This window comes from Lissotriton helveticus, chromosome 4_1, assembly GCF_964261635.1.
Source record: "Lissotriton helveticus chromosome 4_1, aLisHel1.1, whole genome shotgun sequence".
NCBI lineage: Eukaryota > Metazoa > Chordata > Amphibia > Caudata > Salamandridae > Lissotriton > Lissotriton helveticus.
Window position 1 is genome coordinate 2,104,867,036 of NC_136063.1, and position 27,656 is coordinate 2,104,894,691.

At 44.6% G+C, this 27,656-nt stretch overlaps 1 protein-coding gene across 1 annotated transcript in view; it reads right to left on the reverse strand.

Moving 5' to 3' along the window:
- PSMD10 (proteasome 26S subunit, non-ATPase 10) overlaps positions 1-27,656 on the reverse strand; it is a 131,951-nt gene that overhangs the window by 17,975 nt on the left and 86,320 nt on the right. Inside the window, exon 3 of the mRNA XM_078688782.1 lies at positions 14,516-14,662. Coding sequence (XP_078544908.1) covers positions 14,516-14,662 — 147 coding nt within the window. The remainder of the gene's footprint in view (positions 1-14,515; positions 14,663-27,656) is intronic.

Here is a 27,656-nt window from a genome sequence, read left to right on the forward strand (position 1 = left end):
CCAAGCAAGGGCTGAATTTGCTGCCCAGGATCATGAGTTCAGTTTTGTCCCCATGCAGCTTGAGACTGCAATCAGCCATCCAGGTCTCTAGATTTCCAGGCATGGAATTATTTGCCTATGGTTGGAATTAATAGAGTCAGCTATTGACACCACTAATTGGGTGTCATCAGCATATGACACAATGGAGAGTTCAAACTCCTGTACTATGTGAGCCAATGGGCTCATACAGATATTAACAAGCATTTACAATGCAACGGTTTCGCCTTTGCAAAAGTTAGAACTATTGGCATTGTAAATGACAACATTTTTATTTATGTGTTGGTTTTGAAAACAGATAAATAAATGGCATTGTCATTTATGTAAATGTAAATGAACAGGAATTTATATAGCGCAAATCACCGAGCGGTTTCTAAGCGCTTGCTTAGGGAACCCGTCCTGGTATTCCCCTGTGAGATAACCCCGGCAGGGTATCCGCAAGGTGAAAGCCAGGCATCCCGCGGGCGAGGGGCCGTTGTGGAGATTAAGCAAGCTATTGCCCAGAGTCGCAGAGTGTTAACCCGTGAATCGAGTAGGCACCGGAGCGAGAATTGTCGAGTCCATTGACATTTTAGGACTCAAGACCCCGCCGAGCCGGGAATTGAACCCTGGTCCCGGGTTGACCTCTGCTTCCAGGTCTGCCTCCTCTAACCAGTGAGCCACACTTCTCCAATGCCAATAGCTTAATCTGTGGCAAAGCCACACACACACCCCCACAGAGAGCCCCCCCACACAGAGCCCTCCCCACACACACACAGAGCCCCCCACACACACCCACACAGAGCCCACCCCACACACACACACACACTGAGCCCCCTACACACACAGAGCCCCCCCACACACACACCCACACAGAGCCCCCCACACACACACCCACACAGAGCCCCCCCCACAGAGCCCCCACACACTGCGAGCCCCCCCCACACACTGCGAGCCCCCCCCACATACTGCGAGCCCCACACACTGCTGCTGTTTAAAGGAGGGGCCGCATGTAAAGGTCAAGTTGGACGCAAGCGCCCCCATGGGATGTACATTGAGTATCACGGATTTAAAGTATACTCGCAGCAAGTTAGAACGGTAGCCGGGCCCTAAAGCAGCAAACCCATTACTTTCAATTAAAAAAACGGGAAGTAATTATCACCGTGACCACTTCGAAATAAAGCAGTTTTTTCCGCCATGCATCTTCAGCAACAAAAACAAAAGACAATGGCACTTAACCAACAACCACCGCTCTTTTAACAATTTCACTTTTCTCACAGACTTTACCTACCTCCACTAGGCTGACCTGTGCTGAAAAGGATGCAGTTTTGTTAGTAACAAGCACCCCTACATCTGATTAAAGTAATATACTTGATGCTCCACGATCAGTATTGTTGTTCAATCCACATCCTCATAAAAATAGATTAAATTTACAACGAGCATGAACTAGGTAATGTAACTAGGGCGGATGGCGTTTATGTTCAATAAACTTGTGAGACAGGGGTTGCATTGGTTATAGATCCTAAAGGCACACAAGCAACGAGGGGGGGTGAGGAGCTCACGCACACAAGCAACGAGGGGGTGAGGAGCTCACGCACACAAGCAACGAGGGGGGAGGGGGTGAGGAGCGCACGCACACAAGGAACGAGAGGGGAGGGGGTGAGGAGCTCATGCACACAAGACGAAAAACAAAAGACGACAGCCACGAGTTTACCTTAAATGCAGAAACAGGAGCATACATACCAGGCAAAGACGGAAAGCAGACACGACAACAACGAGCCACGCAAAGACGGAAAACAAAGATGACAACAAAAAAACAAGACGGAAAGAAGCCACGGAGACTACAATCGCGCAGCCCACTCCAGCAAAAGACACTTCGAAAAAGACCAAAACATGACGGAAAAAAAAAAACCATCCGCCCACCGCCACAATGACGTTGTTAAAGGGGCGGAGAGCGAAAAAATCGCCGGAACGCCCACGAATCTGCTCGGACAATGACGGACGCATCTCTGTTCCAATGGCTAGCCTCCATTTATGGAACTAGCCAATGGAACAGAGAGGCGGGTTAAAGCCCCATACTGAAACTCAAAAGATTTCGCCTGCGCGAACACTGCTGCGCAGTGGACGCCAGGCGAAACCTAAAAACCACATTGGTACACTCTGTACTTTTACACTGTCAGGATGTACTTACCCCAAATTGAACACTGGAACCATCACGTGTGCCACGAGGTGTCTCTGGGAGCATCGATATGTCTCTGGCCGCATGAAAGAGGAACTGCTGTAAACAGTGGATTTGGGTGACTTTAAATAAGGGAAAAGTCACTGAAATGCAAAGCAGGTACTTCTATTGGAACAAAGAATCAAGTGCACCATGGCAACTAAGGTTCTGACAAGATGGAGGCAGATCTGGAGCAAACATTAACAGTGAGGTGTTACAAGCACTGCTTTTGTAAACGTGGCAGACGGTTTAGCCTGTGAATTGTTGAGTCATTTCATCCAGAGTAATATGTAAATGTAGGCGGCGCCAGTGTCCTACAGATGACTATGAGGATGTGTGCAGGATGTCGTACAAGCATTTTTTTTTTGGGCTGTGCAATTCGCGCTCTTATTGTAAATACAGGTTAAAATTGCCATCAAAAACAGACTTTTAAGTGGCTCTGTGTGGGCATACATTTGTTTGGTAGAAAACACAAAGGAAGCGTGCTGCTGCAGCATTAGAAATGCCTTTATACATCAGCGCGTTCCGTTATTCACCGTTTTAAATTAAGCACCAGAGTGCACGTGATGGCTTAATAAAAAGTTGGCAAAGCTACCGTTGATCAATGTCACGCAATGTAACAGTTGCAAGCGTTGTAAACAGATTATCGAGATATGAAGGGCTACATTCTGTGACATAAATTGGCTACTTTCTTGAAAAAAAAAACAGCACGCATGCGACTTGCAGCGAAACATTTATGCTTGTGTGTGAACTCTAATTTATTACATAGGTCGAGCTCTTAATTTGAGCCGGTGCTGGGCACCGGCTCTTCATTTGTAACACCGGCTTTAGTCTTCCACATAGTGGCGTTTTTTGTGTAAGTAAAAGACGAGCACAACTGTATAACATTGGTAAGAGGGATTTTAAAATGCATAAAGTAGGTGTAAGTGCTCTGGACGAGAGCCTCAAGAATGTTGGCCCCAGGGCAGTGCATAGAATCAAACGCGGCTCGGAGCGGAGATGCAGGGGGTCGACGCGGGGGTGATAGCACCTCGAAGCCGCCCTTTGAAGTGCTGGGGCGTGGCTTGAACCAGAGGCTCGCCAGCCCGTGGAGCTGTGTCGCCCGGGCTGGCACTCACAGCGGGAGACTGGCGCGTCCCAGGGCATGTTTGGGCCTGCTTTGTGGAGAAACTACAACACTAAAAGCCAGACCTTGCAGTGAGGCAGTACTTGAAAACATATTTTAAAAAGGACGGAAGCTCGTATGTTATAAAAATACATCTTTTTAGATAGTTTATAATATCAATCAACGATCTTGTAAAGTCACGCAGCGAGCACTTCTATTACCCAAAAGGCATGTTTTGCCTGAAACACTTTGAAGCAGGCTTTCTTAACTGCAATGGATCGCGAGAAACCAACTGCAAGATATGAACGGGATACATTGGGACATAAGTCGGCTACTTTCTCCCAACGCCATAAAACAAAACCAACAAGACAGACACACAAACAAAGGGTTGTAGGGGGAGCCTCTTGCAGATCTTACAGCAACAGAAACAACAAACACAGGGAGATTCCGCCGGAGACTTATGCACACAGAAACAGGGGGACAGGAGGGACGGCGGGAACGAGCACACGGACAGCAGGAGGGGGGCGGGAACGGGCACACGGACAGCGGGATGGGGGCGGGAACGGGCACACGGACAGCGGGAGGGGGGGCGGGAACGGACAGCGGGAGGGAGGGCAGAATAGACATACAAAGTGCAAATGCCGCTTACCTGCTAGCAAAGGAAACTGAAATCGCGCAACCCACCCCTGTAAACGACACTTTCAAAATGGCCAAAACAAACCTTTAAAAAAATTTAAAAAAAACACCTCCCACCGCCGCATTGACGATCGCAATGGGCGGAGAGCGAAAAAAAAACAGCGGAACGCCCACGAATCTGCTCCCGCGAAGATTGACACATCTCTCTTCCAATGGCTAGCCTCCATTTATGGAGCTAGCCAATGGAAGAGAGAGGCGGGACAAAGCCCCGTACTGTCTAACATAAGATTTCGCCTGCGCAAACACTGCTGCGCAGTGGACGCCAGGCGAAACCTAAAAAGGGTCGGGCTCCGGGAGGATCCCGGAGGTACTCCACAAGGGGCTGAGAAAGTGTCTGACAAGATGCCGGCCTCTATACACTGTAAAGATCTGTCACGCATAAACGAGGCCCCCCATTGGTTGGCTGTACCTCTAATCCCAATGCTTTTGAACCTATTAGCAAGAATTTTGTTGTCTACCATGTCAAAGGCCATGCTTAAATCTAATATCACAATAGACGGGGCCATTCCCTGATCTAGTATGCTTTTTAAGTTTTTGGTGACCATAAGTAGAGCTGACTCCGTACTATGCACCGGCCGAAAGCCAATCTGGGTTCCAGAAACTGTGAAATAGCACTGTTCACATGTTTCTCCGCGATCTTTCCCAAAAAGGGCAGTAAAGAGATCGGGCGATAGTTTGCCATGACCGCTGGGTCTAATTGAGGTTTTGTAATTAGCGGTTTTACAATGGCATGCTTCCACTCTTTAGGTACTATCACTTTTTCATGAGTTGAGGCTGGTGAGTTGCGTCAAAACACAGCCCCCGACCCCCTTTTGGGCAAGGATATGGGGCAGTACAGGGTCTATAGGGGACCCCGATGTAATGTTCCATAAAAGGGAACCCGCCTGTTTTTTGCTTAGTTTAGGGTACGAAAACATAGCTGGGGGAGAGATCGTTGTTGTCTGCTCTGTGCTGAAGGAAGTACCTGGATGCTCTTAAGGACTGTGGTTGCTGCTGGCCTCAGGCTCATGTTTGAGTCAAGGGAATTATAAATCGTTTCCGCTTTAATCTTGAAAAACGTGGCCAACTCATTACATCTTTCTTTTGAATATTGAGCAATGTATGTGCCCGATTCAACTGTTGTGAGATATTTCACAATTCTAAACGGCTCCTTGGAGAAGTGAGAAGCCCTCTTTATGTTATCTTCAAAAAAGGCGGCTTGTGCTTTCTTAATATTCTTATGGTACTGCTGGATAGCTGCCTTGTATGCTATTTTGAGCTCAGGGGCATAGGTCTTCCTCCAGCTTCTTTCTAGCTTTTCATAGTTTTTCCTTTGGGTGACCAGCTGGGGGCTGAACCAGGAAGACCTGTTGGAATTATTAGGCTTTATTGCACCAGGTTTCCTAAAACATCTGTCTGCAGTTCCATTGATCCAGGTTGTCCAATTTTTCTGCGCTTGTTTCAAGTCACTTGTTTCTGGTGGGGCATTCGCCTCAAGGTCTGTAAGCCAGGCTTCAGGGACCAGCCTTGGCCATTTGAGTCCTTGCACTGGGCAACTACCCTTAGGCTTTACTATGGGGGGTTTTAAATATTGAATGGGGATAAAAGAATGATCTGACCAGGGCATCAAGATGGGAGCAAGCATTGTGTGGGGTTGAATGAAAAATACACTCCAAGGGCATCTTAGAGGTGTGGTTACTGACTTGCTCCCAGCAATATGCCACCATCAGACCGGTTTCTGGACCCCTGGGTAGAGACGCCTAACTCTCTGGGTATGGAAACAAAGCACATCCTGGTCAGAGGTGTCATGCCTCCTCCCACAGGATGGGCAAGGTCTTTAAAGAGGGAGCTTCAAAGGCCTGCCGCCTTTGTTAGCTGCCCTAGCCTTTTGCTGCTATCAGCAACTGGCATCCACCGGTTCTGACACCATTTTGAGCTTGAAAACTGGCTGGAAAACCTGTGCCCACCTTTGCCAGCCCCACTTCTCAGGTGAGGGAGGCGAAGGTCACCCTCTTAGTCCCCGCCATCATGAAGATGGGGGGACCCCTTACCACTGGAGGGTGGCATACCAGGGCATGTAGACACCCCTGGAACAGGACACATTAGGACCCATTAGTCCGAACCTGCACACTCCTGCAACTTCCCTAAATCTACTTTGCTATAGTATGTACAGAGCCAGCTTCCTACAGTCATCCTGTACATTAAGAAATAATAAATTAACTAGAAATATGGATAGTTTGTTCAAATATGTAAGTTCATACACTAATCGAAACATATGTTGGGCTACTTTTTTTTACTTCTACTAGCATTTAATTCATTATTCCTACATCTTCTCAATCAAATTATCCATATGTGTCCATTGTAATCCAATCCACTTTAAATCTATACAATTTGTATTATCTGAGAGACTTATTCTGAGTCAAGGAGACCTCATTAACTTTAAATGTCATAAGAGTCTCTTGAGGTATATCACTATACCCCCCTTTTTGCTCCCTAAGTTAGTCCTTTCCCTCATTGAGGATTTCTGTTAATGCATTGCTCTAAATATTTTCACTTTTTCAACTAACCCAGTACTAATATGGTAGCATCTCTATTTTATGCAATAAATATTTATATTCATTCATAGCATCTCTATTTTATACAATAAAGATTTATATTCATTCATAGCAGGATGATATCGATCTAAATTCCTTGATCCATTCTGCAATCTGTGGGGTCTAACATCATATTGTTTCTTAGCAAGGACTTTCCTCACTGCCGCGGTCTATAAGAAAAGTATATTGTCTTCCATAGTCCATTTAAGGCGCTTTACTGTGGGAAGCCTTTCGAATAGATTTTGGGAGAGATTACTGCTGTTTGCCGAGCAAGCTTCCTGATTTACTTTGCACCAGAAGCTAAAGCGCTTGCAAGTCATTTACATTATACAAATGTGTGTTCCTATGTCCCAACACACCTTGCAGCAAGGGCAGTGAGGGGTAGACCCTGGGAAATACCGATTAATCTTATGAAGGGTGTAGTATATTGTATATTTGGTCAAATACAGGGAATGCTTGAAATTAGTCTACAGTAAACCTGTATTGTCTCATAAGTAATTGTTAATGTTTTATTCCAAGGTATAAATTGACCTTTTTTTGTATTTCTTCTTGTAGACTAGTCATGAGTTTGGAATACTTCTCTATAGTACACCACTCATTCAAATAAATTGGCTCAATTGTGCATCTGGTGTCTTTGATGAGAATACATGCCGTAATTATAGACATTGTTCTTTTTTTCTTTAAGTGCCTCTGGAGGTTAATCCAAATTTCTCTTTTAACTTTAAGAAAGATCACATAATGTCTTCTTGGAAAACATCTCCCATTCACAGCATTACGCACTCCCGCCAGGCCTAGCTTCCTTCTATTATACATTGGAGTTAGTTTGTGATATCTTTGGAAGTAAATGTTTTTGACTATTTACAATGAGCTTAAAATCTTAACTATGTTTAAAAGTACATAAAAAGTCCAAAAGATTTTTATTTGTATTGGTACTCAACAGAGGACCACAAATATAACATTAAAACAATCAATAAAAGAAAATTTACATCACTGATCAGTATAAAAATAACAGATTTTAAAAATTTATAAAAATTATAACATACAAGTTCATTTGGTGGCTGTTTACACACTATTAATAGTTCTTTTACCGTTGTAATTCTGCAGGTGCGATATATAGGATCAAGATATCTTGCATGTGCTATAGTTACATTAGAACTAGGACATACAAATAATAAATGCTCGATGGTCTGGTTACCCCCTTGGCAAAGAAAACATAGTGAGGATCCTCCGGGTGACCATCTTGATTTAAAAGATTGCACAGGTAATATATGCCTAGTCGTAACATTGTGATCGCCCTCCTTGCGCTATGCGTAAGGGAAAACCCAATGTATGGCTGGATATGTTTGTACTCCAATAATTCTATGAAAGGTTTGTAGGTAGATAGTTTATTACAATGTGCAAGATCAAGTTCATAGCTCAATTTTGGGGTAAAACATTTTAGGAAAAGTTTCAATTGTGATACAGACCAGGAGAGCAGTATGTCCGGACAAATTTTGGCCATTCGAAATACAACAGTCATGTTCCCTAGAAAAGTTTGCTTTGCGGCATTTAAATCGAAAGTTTCGTTTTTCAGCAGGAATCTTAATGTTCCCTCTTTTGCATGGAGGAGGTTGCAAGCCCACCTAATAACGTTAGCCACTGCCGTAGCATAAGCACTTGTAATGGAAAATTCTAATCTTAAAGCTTGAACTGGTATGGAGTCTGAGACCTTCATTATTCTTTTTAGGATTTTTCCTTCTTTACGATCCATGTAATCCCACTGCTTTATAGGGATATATTACGTCGCATAGGATAAAACAGGAGGGATCTTCACTCTGTATATTTTTAACAGTGAGGAGAAATGCCTATTACCAGTAGCACTATATAGTCTAGAAAGTGCACCAGCATGTAGATCGGATTTCTTTATTAAGTTATTTATATGTTTTGTATTTTTTAAATTCTTTGAGAGAATCCTGCCAAGGTATATATATATTCGTCAACTTCGTCTATCTTTTCTCCGCCAAGCCTCCAGTTGTATTTAGCACTTTGTTTCCTCCCAGAAAAGGCTACAACTTTTGTTTTCTTTATATTTGGGATTAAAAAATTTTCTTTTGAATATTTATGCAAATGTGTAATGATTTTTGCAGTCCAAAAGGAGTGAGATCTAACGTCACTATATCATCAGCGTAAAGCAACGCATGAATACTTTGTTTATCGATTTTAGGAGGCAAACTTGAGCCCTGTTGCAGCTGATATGGTAAGTCACTGAGATATAGGGAAAATAGTATCGGGGCTAAAAGACACCCTAGCTGTTTTTATTATTTTCGTTAAACCTTTCTCGCCTCCCATTTGTACTTGACACCAGGTATTGGTATGGAGGCTTACTATAACCTGTAGCAATTGTTCTGGTATACCAAGACTCCTTAATTTATTCCATAGTGTTGGTCGGTCGACACGGTCGAACGCGGTAGAATAGTCTATGAATGCTGCATATACAGCCTGAGTTTTCCGAGTTACGTATTTATCTAGGATAACCTGGATGATTGCAATATTGTCAGTAACGGAGTGCTTCGGTCTAAAGCCAGCTTGAAACATAGGTATTAGACCCAACGAGAAGGCCCAATCTTTCAATCGTTCTAATACCTCTGCGGCAAAAAAAATTCCGGTGGCATCCATCAGTGCTATTTGACGGTAATTTCCTGCTATGATTTTACTCCCCTTTTTATGTATGGGGATGATGATACTCCCCTGCCATGATTTTGGTACTTGTCCAGTGTTGAAGATGTGATTAAAGAGTGGTGATAACATCTGGCCCCACTCCTTGGGGTCTGCTTGCAAGACCTTGATGGATATTTGGTCTGGGCCTGAGGCACCAGTATTTCTTGCTTTTCGAATATATGTTTCTACAGATATTGCCGTGGTTTTAGAAATCGATAAATTATGTTTTTCCATGATGTTATCAGTGCTTTTTTCATCTAATATACTCAGATTTGCTTTATAAAGATCAGTCAAATAAGTTTCCCAATCTTTCGGTGGAACCGGTATGGCTTGTAGCTTCTTTTTTGTTCCAGTTATTTTAGCGATTAGGGACCAATATTTGCGCTGGTTATATTTTCTTGCGGCTATTTGGATGTCAACCCAATTGCGATCTTGTAAGATTTTTTTATAGCTTAGTTTCTCTCTTCTCAATTGATTTTTTAATTTATTAATTTCTTTCTTTTTTGACGGAGAAAAGTACACATGTTGAGCACGTATCAGCTTATTAAGCTTTTTCTTAGTTATTGAATTCCGGGTATTATTTTTATTTTTCTTCTTTTTATTTCCTTTTGTATCCTCTTGTAACTTATTTAATAGTACATCTTTGAGTTCCTTGATTATGTACTCAAAGTTTGCTATTGGATCATCTGAATATTTTTTCTTTAGAAATTGAGTATATTTGATCAGTGCAGATATATTGTCCATAGTTGATGAGTTCCAGAAGATGCGTCTCTGTTCACTTTTTACCAAAATTGTATTTCTATGAAGGATGATGTGACCTGCAGCTGTAGGGTTAGCCAACCAGCAGGTGGTTAAATGCATCAATGCATGATCACTATCTACTGTAAAATAAGAGTGCAAAAACGTAACTGTTTCCATTAAATCCAAACCACAGATGATGTAGTCTATAATAGAAAAGGTCCCATTTCCCCGTCTAGTGTATGATGCCGGAATATCTCCTTCGACATTACCATTCAAGATTACCCCATTTAAATTAGGCAGTGCTGATAGTAACAGTTTACCTCTTTTATCTGTATGAATACCTTTAGGGAACTGTGGAGTTGAAATTTCCAGTGATTCTTCTTTAAATATACTTTCCCACTTACTTATTTCGAGGTTGGAAATTTTTCCGTTAAGGTCACCCATAATTAAATAAGACAGATAAAGTTGGTCTTCTATTATCTGCGTAATGGTTTCCATGATATCTACAAATAGGGTATCTTGCTTTCTACCAGGAGGGGCATATATGTTGAAAAGCAGAATTGCATTTTGTGAGGCAGTATCATGTATTTTTAAGGAAATCTTAATGCACTGTAAATTATCAAGGTTGGTCTCAACAATCTCCTGGGCCCACAAATATTCTTCCCTCAGTATAATAGCCAAACCTCCTTTAGCATGGCCCCGGTTAGTTGCTTTTGCTGGTATGTCATAAACATAGTAGCCTTTCTGGGAGAAGGATTCAGTTGCCCAAGTTTCTTGCAGAATCAGGATGTCAGGCTGGTTATTCATGGCTTCAATCATTTTATTTTTAGTTTTCCCAGCCATATTCCACGATGTTATCTTTAATCCATTGTTAAACAGGGTGTTGCAGGCAAGTGAAGGTTTTATTGCTATTCAGTGTCTCCGAGACCCAAGACCAGGATTTTACACTATCAGTGACTTCCTTCTCTTTTGAATCTTGGTACCAGACTGCCCTTTCCCCATTGTTCACTTGAATTTTCAAAGTATCCTCCCCTGGGTATGTAGATCCTAAGTAACTTGATCCTGGATCTTGTGATGCAGAAGAGATTGTAAGAGGATTTTTGAATTGTGTACTAGGGATTGATCGCGTATGATCTTTAAACATTTTATAGATTTTATTTTCCTTGGGTTCAGATTTTTCAATTACATCATATCCGCATTTATGAAGTGTCTCTTTTTCATTCAGAATGATACCAGGAAGAATGATACCATCGCTATTTTGATATTGTCTTTTTTGGGGAAAGTCACTAAATCTATTTCGTTACTGGTCAATGTTTGTAGAGGCCATATATGTTGCAGAAGATTGACTATCCTACCTCTATTGAGTGGAACATTATCAGTTGGAAAAAGTTCTTCGAATTGTAATAGTTTGGACTGTGTCTTTTCACCACAATGAGAATACTTGTTATCGTCTTCTCCGACCCCTATATTGCTGTGTCCTGTCTTTATAAGTATCCTGGGTGGAAGGTATTCCTCTGCTCTTGGGTTCAATGATTGTATTTTCTCTACAATGTTTCTGTCAGTGGTTTCCACTTTTTTTGTAGTGTGAAGCTTTATAATTTCATCTTCTTGTTCCTCTCGATGTTTTTGAGGTATGATAGATTTTTGAAATTTAAGCTTGCGAGTTTTCTTTTTGTGAATCCTTCTTAATGGTTTTTTACTCCTTTTTTTCCTTCGTTCTTGCTCAGTTTCCATTTTTTTATTAGTTATTTCTCCTTTTACAGTTTCAGATAAGTTTTTAGTACTATTGTCCTGATCGTCTTGGACGGAATCATTTTTGTGCATATCAGTTTTAGTCGGTTTTGAAAAAATTGGATATTGTTTTACATTTTTTAAAGGTTTTTCTCTAAATAATTTTTTTAAGGAGTATAGTGTAGATTCATTTTGAGTTTCCAACTTTTCCCTTTTTTGTGTTTCTGTTTGTACTGTTTCTGGTGTCTGAGTACTAGAATCACGTTTTATTTGCTTTTGTACGTTATTGGTAGATATATTCTTTTGCACTTGTTTAGTGTTAGCGGTTAGTTGATTTTCCGCTGCTTCGGAGGACTCTTTTTTCCTTTTTTCTTCTACTAGAAACTTTAGTATACCAATTTGGACATCTAAAGTTTGGTCAGAATTTTCTAGAATATTTCCTAAAAAGGAGAGAACCGATTCTAGTATTTGTTGTAGAGAAAATAGAGCCTTTGACATTGGTGTTGCGGTGTTAGCAAAATTATTGTTTTTGAGTATGAACGGATCCAAAGAAGAATCAAATTCAAGAACTTGTTCTGATGATTTTTTCGAAAGACTATTAGATAACTTTAATTCAGAATTATTTTCTTTTGGCTTCAAATTATTTATACTAAGATCCTCAATTTTGTGTAGACTCCCAAAACCTTTTATAGGAGTTGAGGATTTTAAAAGAGTCGCCTCGTGGTCCAAGGATTGTAGGTCATGTAAAGAATAGTTGGACTTGTTATCAGGAACCATATCGCTTAAATTCTGAGTTAAGTGAGGTGTCAATGATGAGCACATTAGTTCCCCTATACTTGTGTGTGGATTAAGATTATTTTCTATTTCCGGGATATTCGTATCTAGTTCCCTTTTAGATGTTAAAGCAGAAAAGTAGTTGCTAATTGCCGGGGTCCGAGTTATCCGACCATGTGTTATTGCTTTATCTGAGGATTTCCTGACAGCTTCCTCGGTGCCCATTCGCTTCATGAATATAGTGCGAGAACGTAATTTTTTAAATCCCATTTCACTTTCCTGTCGGAGACCTAGTGATGTTAGTATGCCGGCTTCCCCAAGATATCGCTTTATTGTTGCTATTAGAGATTAAGCACAATTCTCTACCACCCGTCACCTTACTGGCGATTACTTTGTTGTGCACTTACCGCATTTATTTTTGGTTAGTGGTCCTTGTCACAGGACTGCACTGTAGATGTGAATTTTGGACGCAGATGTTAATAGGGTGGCCCGTCCCGTCCTTGTACGTCCCCGGACGGCCACAGACGGCCACAGACGGCCACAGACGGCCACAGACGGCCACAGACGGCCACAGACGGCCACAGACGGCCACAGACGGCCACAGACGGCCACAGACGGCCACAGACGGCCACAGACGGCCCGCCCTTTGCCCGGGCTTCGCCCCGCGCGCGTCCCGCGATGCGCGTTGCAGGGTTTAATTAAGTAGTGTGTCGGGTTGTAGGGGCGTGGCACTGGGAGGGGGCGCGGCTCACGCGGGAAGAGGACCAGCTGAAGGTGTTGTATGCTGGTCCTCGCAGTCCCGGGGCCGGCGCCTCTCCCTCCTCTGCGGCCACGAGGGTGTTTGTAGATTTCCTGTCAAGACCAGCAGCAGGTATGGAAGGTGATGAGCTACTCCAGTAGCAGGGGGAAAACAAACAAGTCAACAGCAGCGTCTCTGACTCGAGCGGCTCCCGCGAAGCGGGGGCCGCGAGAAGTTATTGGCACTTGGCTGGGGGCGTGGCACTGGGAGGGGGCGCGGCTCACACGGGAAGAGGACCAGCTGAAGGTGTTGTATGCTGGTCCTCGCAGTCCCGGGGCCGGCGCCTCTCCCTCCTCTGCGGCCACGAGGGTGTTTGTAGATTTCCTGCCAAGACCAGCAGCAGGTATGGAAGGTGATGAGCTACTCCAGTAGCAGGGGGAAAACAAACAAGTCAACAGCAGCGTCTCTGACTCGAGCGGAAAAGTACATTATATTATATTTTCTTAAAGAACTTGGGGTAATCAGACTTGAGTATGCATACTTTAGGATAGTTCCATGCAACCATGTCTTCAACTATGCTGAAAAATCAGAGACCGTTTAAGAAATAATTCATTTGTTTGCTCAAAATTTGAAATAAGCTCAATCAAGTGAAAAGAACACACATAACAGCTGGACAAGAGTAACTTTCTCTCCAATAATCTATTACTAGAATTCTATTACTAGAATGGAGGGTGAAACACCTAAGCATCAAACAAGTTTAACTACTCCTACTATCCTAGGTTATTCTACAGTTTCCGATTTTCCTTACACTCTTTAATGTTACCGGAACCAGTTCTTTAGAATTTTCAAGAGCCATTCTGTCTCTTTTTTCCAAGTTGACCTAATTATCCCACTTTAAATGCTCAAAAAAGTCTGTGACAATGTCATGCCATTTCATACATACTGACAAATTGAATATTCAAAAAGAATTCTGTTACCACATGCAGGACTATTTTTGTAAATGACAATACGTCACTGCCACACCCCTCGTTGCACTAATGTGATTGCTGATACTGGGCTGAGACGAGCAACTTACAAACCAAGTTGGAGGTGAACTCCCGGATGGGCTGTTTGGTGCTTTCTGCGATTATAAAAATATTGCCCATTCTTTCAATAAAGATTTATTTCATGCATAGTGGAAATACTCACATAATTGGATTATGCAGAGAGCGCCACTGAGAAATTACCTCATGTCTATTTTTAGAGGCTGCATAATGCAGTGGGGAGCAGCCATTCTGATTCGCAGCATTCACCTGGGCACCTTTTCCAATCAGGGCTTTTACAATGTCATCGCGGCCTGCTGAGGCAGCAATGTGCAGAGGAGTCCAATCTGCCTATGGGACAAAAATAGGATATGTATTTAAACAAAGTAAAATGCTAACAACACTTTTAAATCATAGAAAACGGTGTTGCAATCTAAAAACCCTTATTAATAAAATGTCAATTGAAGTAAAGAAATCTGCAAATCAGACACATCCCATGCCTTCCTCAGATTTATGACATTCTGAAACATCACAAAAATCTTCAGGATAATTCATGGAATTTTATAAAACCACAGAATGTGTGCATACTTCTCTGCTGCAATTATGCATCTGAACGGTCTGCACAGCAGGCAAGTCGCTAAAGGGTGTAAAGCAGATCTGTGCATTTGCTGAGCAAATTCTTTTTTTTAAATATTTCTCCAAGGGCAAAATATTCTTCTCCTGGAATAACCAATTACTCTGGATCTGCCTTCGCAAACGGGAGATTTTCCTTCTCTTTTCTACACTAGCAACAAGCTCAACCATGTCTGCAGGAGTATTTTTACTTATAGACCAGGTTGGAAAATGCAGTGTTTGTGAATGTCCACATGAGTGTAAATGTGGATGTTACAGGTATTTTGCAAGGTCACGCCTCCATCACACACCATTTTCGGCCTCAAACTCTAAATCCAATTGGCAGAAAATGAACAGAGCGCGCACACTTTTGTGCAGAACTAAATTCCATCTGTTAATCTAAATTTCCAACCATCATGATTCTGTGGTCAGTGTGGCCAAATGCCAATTGGGTAGCATGTCTAGTTGAAGTACTCCCAGCCGACAACCACCATTGCAATGATCCTGGGCTTAAAGTAAGGCATCAAACCATGAAATTTGACAGCAAAGAGCCCGACATATTGGTGAATATGCCTTCTAGTCGAAGAAGCCCATGAAATAGTAGATGACGGAGGAGCTGTAGCCTGGACAAAAACAAAATGGTGATCACTGGTATCAGGGGTGTTAAAGGACTAGGGCTATTGAATCAAAGGAGAGAGTGAGGACTAGGTAAGCTAGTCCGGATCCCCACTTTTATATGTCAAAATCAAAGAGGACTAGCTAAGTTACAAAGGAAAGGACTCAATGGAGTACGTGTGTCAAGGAAACCAGTAGGTTTTTCAGAAAGCCCTCACCCACCAACCTAGTTGGTGGCATGCTTCATCATCGGGCCCACCACAGTGGCACCTAGCGTGCCCCGGGTGTGCTTCGACGCCAGATTACTGCGGAGCTGGTATACTTGCTGAGTGTGCAGTGTAGTGAGTGTGAAGGTGAAAATTAAAAAACCATACAGATGGTCCCAGTACCCGAGGGTAAAACAATATTTTAATTTACTGGGCCTCTGTTGGTGTATTAAAAGGCAGACGGACGCGTTGGAGTATGGATTATGACCTCCAGTGTCCTGTGTGGTCTACATGTTTCAGCCTGGCCTTTCTTAATTTAAAACAGGCTTTCCTCAGGACCAAGTGAGTATGTGTAAAAAGTGAATTAAATAAATAAATAAACTAAATTATAGTGAGTGTGTTTATTTACTATGTGTAGCACTCCCTAAGGTGCTATATGGGTGAGAGGGGGGATCCCTCTCGCTTTGCTACATATAACATAAAGGGGGACACAGACAGACGTACAAGGTAGAGTCACATTAGCATTATATTGCACGTTTAGCCGTCATTCAACCGTCTTATAAGGTGAGTGAACGAACTATATATGGCTAAAGTGTGGTCTTGTCAGTGACAAGACTCATGTGGTTTTTATCTAGAAGCCGGTTGTTGTGGTGAGCTAGAAAACGGAAAATACCAATGTGAGGTTCAGGTAAGTAAAAGAGCATTATCCTCACACAGTATTTTTCTGTACAAAACCTCCTTGGGTCGCCTGGCAGAGAAAAAGACCCTGAAAGAAGGTTGTAACAGCTTTTAAAATCATCCGACCTGTAAGGGAAGATCTCAACACCTTACCCCAGTAGTAGCTGTAGTGCGCTGTCTCGTTACTCACGAAATTGTCGGCCTGGTTCCTCCTTGGACCTGTCGTCCTTCTGCGGCGCCCGGTTGTGAAAGGAGGGCCTGGCCGGTCATGTTTATAAAGCCTCCGTTATTGCTTGCACCTGTGTAAGTGTAGAAACAAAGGGAGGGGTGCAATTGTGCGAAGCGCCATGTCATTGTAGCTGTGCGCATGCGCGAAGGAGTAGTGGCCCTCGCCGGGCGCATGCGCATTAGTATATTGCTCTCCGCGCATGCGCGAGGGAGCAAAGAGAGTGCCCGGCTACCGCGCATGCGCGGGGGAGCAAAGGGAGCGCCCGCTGGTCCGGCCAATGCGCTAGGGGGCTTGAAATTGCACGTTTATATTGCACGTGTAGAGTGAACAAGCTTAAGGATGCTTGTGGGTTATGAAAAGTTAAAAGATTACAGTTTGAAGGGGCACTACTGATGGGTAATGGTTAGGTATTAGATTACAATGGCAGCACACTCAGATGCACAGTGGTATACGTTTGTTGAGAAGGGAGAAGACAAAGGGACATATTGTTTAGGCTAATTCTTAGTTCAGTTTGTTAATGAATTCCAGGGTATGGAATCATTCAGCCCCCCAGTATGTGTGGACAATCTGTATATCCAACGTTGTTCCTTTTGGAGGAGGTGCCTGTCGTTGTTTTCTGTTATGTCAAACTGTTCAATGACAGTCCAGGTAAAATCATTGGGGGTGTGGTGTTGGGACAAGAAATGGTCTGTCAATTTACTTATGTTTTTGCCACATCGGATGGTGCTCCGGTGTTCCGTCATTCTGGTTCGTACCTCGCGGGTAGTCATCCCAACATATCGTAGGCCACATCTGCATGTTATTAGATACACCAGGTTGGAAGAATTGCAATTGGTGAACTGACGTTGTGTCCATGTTTTTCCTGGTTCCAGGTCCAGGGTTTTGGATGGAGATGTTAAGTGGCATACACTGCAGTTATTGCACGGCTGGTGTCCTGTAAGTTTTGGTAAGCCCCATGCGTTGAGAACGGTGTTGTCTCTCGGGGCATTGTTGGGTCGGGGTCTAGTGTGGACTAGGGAGTCTTTTAGATTTTTTGCTCTTTTGTAGGCAAACCTCGGTTTTTCCCAATTTCTGCTGCCTGAGTTTATGATCCTCCAATTCCTGTTGATTATGTTGGAGACCTGGTTTGATACAGTGTTGTACGTGGTAACACAGGTCAGGGTGGGTTCCTCAGGTGGTCTTGTTGTTGCCTCGAGTAGGGCCTCCCTGTTTTGATTCCGTGCCCTTTTGCAGGTGGTACTCAAAATCCTGGTGGGATATCCCCTGTCTTCCAGTTTGTGGATTAGGGTGGTTGATTGTTGTTTGAAATCCAGGATCCGGCTGCAATTGCGTCTGAGTCGCAAGAATTGACCATAAGGGAGGTTTTCCCTTAGGGGTCTGGGGTGGAAGCTATCAAACCTCAGGAGGGAGTTTCTTGATGTTGGTTTATAAAAAGTTGTGGTCGTTAAGCCATTCTGGTCTGCTTTTATATTGAGATCTAGGAATGCTAATTCTGAGGCACTGCTGGTGCTTGTAAATCTCAGGTAGTCGTCACAGCTGTTGATCCACAAGAGGAAATTATCCAAGGTTTCTTGACTCCCTTCCCAGATGATCAGGATGTCGTCGATGTAGCGACGCCATATTTTGATGTTTGCTGTGTAGGGGTTGGTGATGGTTTGTATGTAGGTTTTTTCAAAGTGGGCTACATAAAGACCGGCAATGCTGGGAGCGAAAACGCTCCCCATGCTTGTCCCATTGGTCTGTAGGTAAGTTTGCCCTCATATTCAAAGTAGTTGTCCTTTAGCGCAAGAGTTGCGCATTCCATGATGAAACTACGGGGAGTGTGATGGTTCCAAGTGGTACTCATAAGGACTTCGTGCAGTACTTCCAATGTGGCGTCCTGTGGCAAGCTGGTGTATAAACTCTCAATGTCTAATCCGACAAGGAGTTGAGTTTCTGGGTTGAAATTAGTTTCTTTGATCACGTTGAGGAGATGTTTTGTGTCTTTTATGTATGATGGTGTCTGTTGGACCAAGGGGTTCAGGAAGAAGTCACAGAAGCGGGACAGGGGCTCTAGGAGTGATTGGATTCCAGACACAATTGGTCTGCCCGGTGGGGGGGTCACCCCTTTGTGTATCTTAGGTACTGTATAGAAGTACGGGGTCTTGGCACTTTTAGTGCACAGGTAGTCCGCCTCCTGTTTGGAGATGTGTTCAGCATCTCGGGCATTCTTTACCAGGGTCAGTATCCTGTTGCGTAATTCCTCGGTGGGATCTTTCTTGAGTGGCCTGTAGTTTCTGGTGTCGCTTAGGAGTCTACGGCATTCGGTATCATAATCCGTTTTATCCATTAGCACAATACCTCCACCCTTGTCAGCAGGTTTTATGACAAGTGTTGGGTTAGTCTGTAGGCGTTTTATCGTTTCACGCTCTTAATGGGACAGGTTGTTGAAGGTGTCTTTCTCTTGTATGTTTTCCACCTCTGTGTAGACCGCCTGTTCGAAAGCAGCAATCTCTACTGGTATGCTGGCGGGTGGTGGGACGAAGGTGGATTTGAGTCTGAGACCTGTCTCATTGGGGATCTCCTCTTGGCTGTTGTCAGTCTCCGTTTTCTTTTCAAAGAAGGCCTTTAGCTTCAATTTCCTAAAGAACTCCGCTAGTTCCACATGTAATTTGAAATGGTCCAGTTTGGCTGTGGGGACAAAGGAGAGGCCTTTGTTCAAGACTGCTATTTCTTCCTCTGTTAGTTGTGTGCTAGAAATGTTGAACACTAGTTGGTTGGTTGTTCTCGGGGGTGCTGCTATTTGCTTGGTCCCGCCTGTTCCTTGGATTTGTTCCTCGTGTTCGAACTCACTGGTTCCGCCTCTGGTGCCCAGTGGACCTGTGGTGCATTTCTTCTCTTTCCGCGGTTCCTTCGGCCCTGTGATAAAAAAGGATATCTTTGATTCTGATTCCCTTGGAAAAAGGGCATGTGTCCTGGTGCGTACATTGGTGGGAAACCATAGTATGGGGGTGGTATTGGTCCAAATTGTGGTGGCCCGAAATTGTGGTCCTGTTGTGGTCCCTGCCATGGTTGCTGCCAGTGTTGACCTCGTCGGCCTCTCCCTCTAGATTGGTTTGATCCGGTACTGGAATTGCTCGAGACCGAGCTGTTGTCCCCGGAGCTATCAGAGTCTTTTTTGGCGGGAGTGTAGTCATCATCCGCGTAAGGGTATGTTTTTGTGAAACTGAATCTCTTCAGATCCTTTTCAAAGTTCTTAACTTTTATCTGGGTTAGATATTCTTTATAGTCCGCCATCTCGCGATTCTGGTCCTCTAACTTCTTTTTAAACCCAGTTAGAGTGGTTTTGAAGTGGGTCTCTGTTGCTTGTATTTCGATCATGATGGCGTCTGAGAGTCGTTTGGCGGTTTTTATGATCAAGATCAGCCAGTCCCTGGTGCAGTGCCAGGCGATCTGGGCCCAGTCCTTTCTAAAGGTCGCATCATCCAGGAAAATTCTGGGAGCGTTGGTAACTATGAGACCTTTTGGGGCAGTGTTGGTGCGTAAGTATTGTGCTAGAATTACGCCATGTAAGATGGTTCGTATTCTGTTCCTTTTCTTCTCAGTCAGTGTGTCCCAATCAGTTGTCTGTGCAATGGTTGTGGAGATGTTGAAGTCTGCCAGGAGGGATGGGTCGGATAGAATTTCACTGACATCATCTTCAGCTGTGACGACTACCCACTTTTATATGTCAAAATGGAGTACGTGTGTCAAGGAAACCTACTGGTTTCCTTGACACACGTACTCCATTGAGTCCTTTCCTTTGTAACTTAGCTAGTCCTCTTTGATTTTGACATATAAAAGTGGGGATCCGGACTAGCTTACCTAGTCCTCACTCTCTCCTTTGATTCAATAATACTAGGCAGCGCACAGCTGCGAGAGTTCTATCTCTAACGGCAACATGGCAGAAAACATCGGCCTCACTTTCACTGAAGATGATGTCAGTGAAATTCTATCCGACCCATCCCTCCTGACAGACTTCAACATCTCCACAACCATTGCACAGACAACTGATTGGGACACACTGACTGAGAAGAAAAGGAACAGAATACGAACCATCTTACATGGCGTAATTCTAGCACAATACTTACGCACCAACACTGCCCCAAAAGGTCTCATAGTTACCAACGCTCCCAGAATTTTCCTGGATGATGCGACCTTTAGAAAGGACTGGGCCCAGATCGCCTGGCACTGCACCAGGGACTGGCTGATCTTGATCATAAAAACCGCCAAACGACTCTCAGACGCCATCATGATCGAAATACAAGCAACAGAGACCCACTTCAAAACCACTCTAACTGGGTTTAAAAAGAAGTTAGAGGACCAGAATCGCGAGATGGCGGACTATAAAGAATATCTAACCCAGATAAAAGTTAAGAACTTTGAAAAGGATCTGAAGAGATTCAGTTTCACAAAAACATACCCTTACGCGGATGATGACTACACTCCCGCCAAAAAAGACTCTGATAGCTCCGGGGACAACAGCTCGGTCTCGAGCAATTCCAGTACCGGATCAAACCAATCTAGAGGGAGAGGCCGACGAGGTCAACACTGGCAGCAACCATGGCAGGGACCACAACAGGACCACAATTTCGGGCCACCACAATTTGGACCAATACCACCCCCATACTATGGTTTCCCACCAATGTACGCACCAGGACACATGCCCTTTTTCCAAGGGAATCAGAATCAAAGATATCCTTTTTTATCACAGGGCCGAAGGAACCGCGGAAAGAGAAGAAATGCACCACAGGTCCACTGGGCACCAGAGGCGGAACCAGTGAGTTCGAACACGAGGAACAAATCCAAGGAACAGGCGGGACCAAGCAAATAGCAGCACCCCCGAGAACAACCAACCAACTAGTGTTCAACATTTCTAGCACACAACTAACAGAGGAAGAAATAGAAGTCTTGAACAAAGGCCTCTCCTTTGTCCCCACAGCCAAACTGGACCATTTCAAATTACATGTGGAACTAGCGGAGTTCTTTAGGAAATTGAAGCTAAAGGCCTTCTTTGAAAAGAAAACGGAGACTGACAACAGCCAAGAGGAGATCCCCAATGAGACAGGTCTCAGACTCAAATCCACCTTCGTCCCACCACCCGCCACCATACCAGTAGAGATTGCTGCTTTCGAACAGGCGGTCTACACGGAGGTGGAAAACATACAAGAGAAAGACACCTTCAACAACCTGTCCCATCAAGAGCGTGAAACGATAAAACGCCTACAGACTAACCCAACACTTGTCATAAAACCTGCTGACAAGGGTGGAGGTATCGTGCTAATGGATAAAACGGATTATGATACCGAATGCCGTAGACTCCTAAGCGACACCAGAAACTACAGGCCACTCAAGAAAGATCCCACCGAGGAATTACGCAACAGGATACTGACCCTGGTAAAGAATGCCCGAGATGCTGAACACATCTCCAAACAGGAGGCGGACTACCTGTGCACTAAAAGTGCCAAGACCCCGTACTTCTATACAGTACCTAAGATACACAAAGGGGTGACCCCCCCACCGGGCAGACCAATTGTGTCTGGAATCCAATCACTCCTAGAGCCCCTGTCCCGCTTCTGTGACTTCTTCCTGAACCCCTTGGTCCAACAGACACCATCATACATAAAAGACACAAAACATCTCCTCAACGTGATCAAAGAAACTAATTTCAACCCAGAAACTCAACTCCTTGTCGGATTAGACATTGAGAGTTTATACACCAGCTTGCCACAGGACGCCACATTGGAAGTACTGCACGAAGTCCTTATGAGTACCACTTGGAACCATCACACTCCCCGTAGTTTCATCATGGAATGCGCAACTCTTGCGCTAAAGGACAACTACTTTGAATATGAGGGCAAACTGTACCTACAGACCAATGGGACAAGCATGGGGAGCGTTTTCGCTCCCAGCATTGCCGGTCTTTATGTAGCCCACTTTGAAAAAACCTACATACAAACCATCACCAACCCCTACACAGCAAACATCAAAATATGGCGTCGCTACATCGACGACATCCTGATCATCTGGGAAGGGAGTCAAGAAACCGTGGATAATTTCCTCTTGTGGATCAACAGCTGTGACGACTACCTGAGATTTACAAGCACCAGCAGTGCCTCAGAATTAGCATTCCTAGATCTCAATATAAAAGCAGACCAGAATGGCTTAACGACCACAACTTTTTATAAACCAACATCAAGAAACTCCCTCCTGAGGTTTGATAGCTTCCACCCCAGACCCCTAAGGGAAAACCTCCCTTATGGTCAATTCTTGAGACTCAGACGCAATTGCAGCCGGATCCAGGATTTCAAACAACAATCAACCACCCTAATCCACAAACTGGAAGACAGGGGATATCCCACCAGGATTTTGAATACCACCTGCAAAAGGGCACGGAATCAAAACAGGGAGGCCCTACTCGAGGCAACAACAAGACCACCTAAGGAACCCACCCTGACCTGTGTTACCACGTACAACACTGTATCAAACCAGGTCTCTAACATAATCAACAGGAATTGGAGGATCATAAACTCAGGCAGCAGAAATTGGGAAAAACCGAGGTTTGCCTACAAAAGAGCAAAAAATCTAAAAGACTCCCTAGTCCACACTAGACCCCGACCCAACAATGCCCCGAGAGACAACACCGTTCTCAACGCATGGGGCTTACCAAAACTTACAGGACACCAGCCGTGCAATAACTGCAGTGTATGCCACTTAACATCTCCATCCAAAACCCTGGACCTGGAACCAAGAAAAACATGGACACAACGTCAGTTCACCAATTGCAATTCTTCCAACCTGGTGTATCTAATAACATGCAGATGTGGCCTACGATATGTTGGGATGACTACCCGCAAGGTACGAACCAGAATGACGGAACACCGGAGCACCATCCGATGTGGCAAAAACATAAGTAAATTGACAGACCATTTCTTGTCCCAACACCACACCCCCAATGATTTTACCTGGACTGTCATTGAACAGTTTGACATAACAGAAAACAACGACAGGCACCTCCTCCAAAAGGAACGTTGGATATACAGATTGTCCACACATACTGGGGGGCTGAATGATTCCATACCCTGGAATTCATTAACAAACTGAACTAAGAATTAGCCTAAACAATATGTCCCTTTGTCTTCTCCCTTCTCAACAAACGTATACCACTGTGCATCTGAGTGTGCTGCCATTGTAATCTAATACCTAACCATTACCCATCAGTAGTGCCCCTTCAAACTGTAATCTTTTAACTTTTCATAACCCACAAGCATCCTTAAGCTTGTTCACTCTACACGTGCAATATAAACGTGCAATTTCAAGCCCCCTAGCGCATTGGCCGGACCAGCGGGCGCTCCCTTTGCTCCCCCGCGCATGCGCGGTAGCCGGGCGCTCTCTTTGCTCCCTCGCGCATGCGCGGAGAGCAATATACTAATGCGCATGCGCCCGGCGAGGGCCACTACTCCTTCGCGCATGCGCACAGCTACAATGACATGGCGCTTCGCACAATTGCACCCCTCCCTTTGTTTCTACACTTACACAGGTGCAAGCAATAACGGAGGCTTTATAAACATGACCGGCCAGGCCCTCCTTTCACAACCGGGTGCCGCAGAAGGACGACAGGTCCAAGGAGGAACCAGGCCGACAATTTCGTGAGTAACGAGACAGCGCACTACAGCTACTACTGGGGTAAGGTGTTGAGGTCTTCCCTTACAGGTCGGATGATTTTAAAAGCTGTTACAACCTTCTTTCAGGGTCTTTTTCTCTGCCAGGCGACCCAAGGAGGTTTTGTACAGAAAAATACTGTGTGAGGATAATGCTCTTTTACTTACCTGAACCTCACATTGGTATTTTCCGTTTTCTAGCTCACCACAACAACCGGCTTCTAGATAAAAACCACATGAGTCTTGTCACTGACAAGACCACACTTTAGCCATATATAGTTCGTTCACTCACCTTACAAGACGGTTGAATGACGGCTAAACTTGCAATATAATGCTAATGTGACTCTACCTTGTACGTCTGTCTGTGTCCCCCTTTATGTTATATGTAGCAAAGCGAGAAGGATCCCCCCTCTCACCCATATAGCACCTTAGGGAGTGCTACACATAGTAAATAAACACACTCACTATAATTTAGTTTATTTATTTAATTCACTTTTTACACATACTCACTTGGTCCTGAGGAAAGCCTGTTTTAAATTAAGAAAGGCCAGGCTGAAACATGTAGACCACACAGGACACTGGAGGTCATAATCCATACTCCAACGCGTCCGTCTGCCTTTTAATACACCAACAGAGGCCCAGTAAATTAAAATATTGTTTTACCCTCGGGTACTGGGACCATCTGTATGGTTTTTTAATTTTCACCTTCACACTCACTACACTGCACACTCAGCAAGTATACCAGCTCCGCAGTAATCTGGCGTCGAAGCACACCCGGGGCACGCTAGGTGCCACTGTGGTGGGCCCGATGATGAAGCATGCCACCAACTAGGTTGGTGGGTGAGGGCTTTCTGAAAAACCTACTGGTTTCCTTGACACACGTACTCCATTGAGTCCTTTCCTTTGTAACTTAGCTAGTCCTCTTTGATTTTGACAAAGGACTAGGGCTACCATTGCAGTCTGGCGACAGACCCTCAACAATGAAAAGGAGTCCTGGAGATTCCACCATCATTGTAACCCCCAAAGCACTCATGCCACACTGGTGGGCGTAGTACAGGAAGCAGAGAGGCGGAGCGGGGAGATAGAAAGGTAAGCAAGAAGCCTGTCGGCAGCAGGTTCAGAAGAAAGAAGGGCCGTGTTAATTTAGAGTTTTGGGTCGGGGACAATCGATATTTGCCCGGCGGTATTGCCTCTGTGACCCTCGAATTATTTAATAAATGAAGAGGCAGGCGCTGGAGACTGGAAAGCAGGAAACAAGGTTTTTATTCTCTCCGGAGGAGAACACAGCAAAACGGACAGCAGGTATCGTTCTGAGGTGCTCTAACTTATGTTTGAGGCCTGGCCCCTTATATACAGTGTTTGCGGTTTTTATTACAGTTTACATACTCATGATAAAGCTTTGATGTACGGAAAGACATTCCCGGAAACCCCCCTCCGGGCCCGTTCCCACACATATTTACAGTAGAGGTCCCCATCCTGGTCACAACAGGTGATGAGTATCGCGCAGCTGGATATTCCGTCAATTCATGGACTGCGGGGTTCGATCGGATCTCATGGGGTGGGGGCTTTGATCAACCAGGGGATCCCTTGATGGGGGAAGCTTTCTATTGTACGGGGAGGGGCAAGGAACAGTATCGGCAGAGCGGGGTGTTGGCCTGGGAACGAGGAAGACAAACGGGCACACGGGGAAAAGGGGGTTTGCATCTAAGGGCCGGGGATCATGAAAGGGAAGAAGGGAGGTGTCACGCTGGGAACAGGATGAGGGCCTGGGGCAGAGCAGCGCTGAAGAGGGGTTTATGATTCAAGGCAGGTGCAAGCAGGGAGGGTTGGTCAGCGTGCGGGCTTGGTGAGGGTGAAGGGCTATGTCAGGGGCCAGCGGCATGCAAGAGGGTTCGTTCTGATCAGGGCATCTTAAAATGGCGGGTGCGCACGACAAAAGTGTGGCATCAGGGGAAGAGGCAAGATGGCGCAGATAATGTTCACCAAACCGTACTAATTTTCAACAGTCCTCCCTTTAACATATTCAAGACATCTTGCTGGTTCATTTTCTACTCGGTCCTATTGTGGTGGGCATGAGAAAGAAAACGGTAGGAATCCTAGATGAAAGAGTTGTAAACAATACATTTTGAGATTTCTAGTTTTCAGGAGGCGGGCCTATTGGATAAACTTTGATAAACTTGTTTAGCAGGAAAGTCATAGTAATGCAATGCAGAGCAGTGAGTACATTTCATAAGGCGAACTGATGGATTGTTACATCATCAATACAATGTTGGCTGGGAGAGAAACGAGACGTGGCAGAAATGATCGGGAATGTTCGAGGTTTAGTAAGCTTTCAGCAATTCTTCGTCTTCCGTTGGCACTGTGGAGCACCGGCGGTGGAGCTACGAGTCCAGCTCTATTCTAAGTTCCGTGTTGCAGGGCACGACCCTTTCCTCGCGTTTCTGGTCAGAAAAAGGGTCTTTCTCGCCCGGTGTCCTTTGGGATCTATAGTCAAAAGTTCAGGTGGAAGAAGAGTGTACAAAATAGTCCATAGGGTAGGTCGGAGAAAAAGGGGGATGGAGCAAGGCCAAATCAGGAACAAACTAGGGGAACGAGAGACTTCAGATAGGCGGGCTCATGACCGAGTCTAGAGAGCGGGGACCTTTCGGCACACATTCGAACATAGAGCGGGGGCATCAGGTTAGCCCTTTCTTCTCACTTTGTTGGAGGTAGTGCCTCGTCCTGTAGCTCTGTTCTGTCGCGGTCTCGCCTTGGCCCATGTCACAGACGTTCCACAGTCCGTAGTCAGGCCACGTGCTCCCACATCCGGTCCTTCTTTCCTCCAACAGCCGTACCCTTGAAGGAGTTTGAAAAGACAGTTTTTAGAGATTTGGTAGAGGAAAGTAACCACATAAGTCTATTTCTCTCCCAGCTCCAGGCAAATGAAGATAGGAACGTTCGCTATACATATAAATGATCGATGGTGGACCTGCTGGGTTTACTATGGTTTTCCTTCACAACTGTTTAATATAGTCACGACAGGTCATCTGATGGGGGCCCACCTCTGTAATGTAAGCCGGGCAATGCTAATAAAAAGTGGTGTGAGCTAACCGCATGGTACTAATAGGCTTCTATCATCAATGCCTCCTGCCCTTTAACTAAACATTTTCACTTTCGACAAGGCTCAGTGTAATGGTTTTCTTTGCTCCGGTCTAATCTTTAACTTTGCAAAACATCATTCTGGTCCCTATGCAGCCTCTCGCGGCCGGATTACTAAATTAGAGAAGACAGGGGTCTCATCGGAAGACACCTAGGTACATAGAAAACGTTGATGGGGGGGGGGGGCA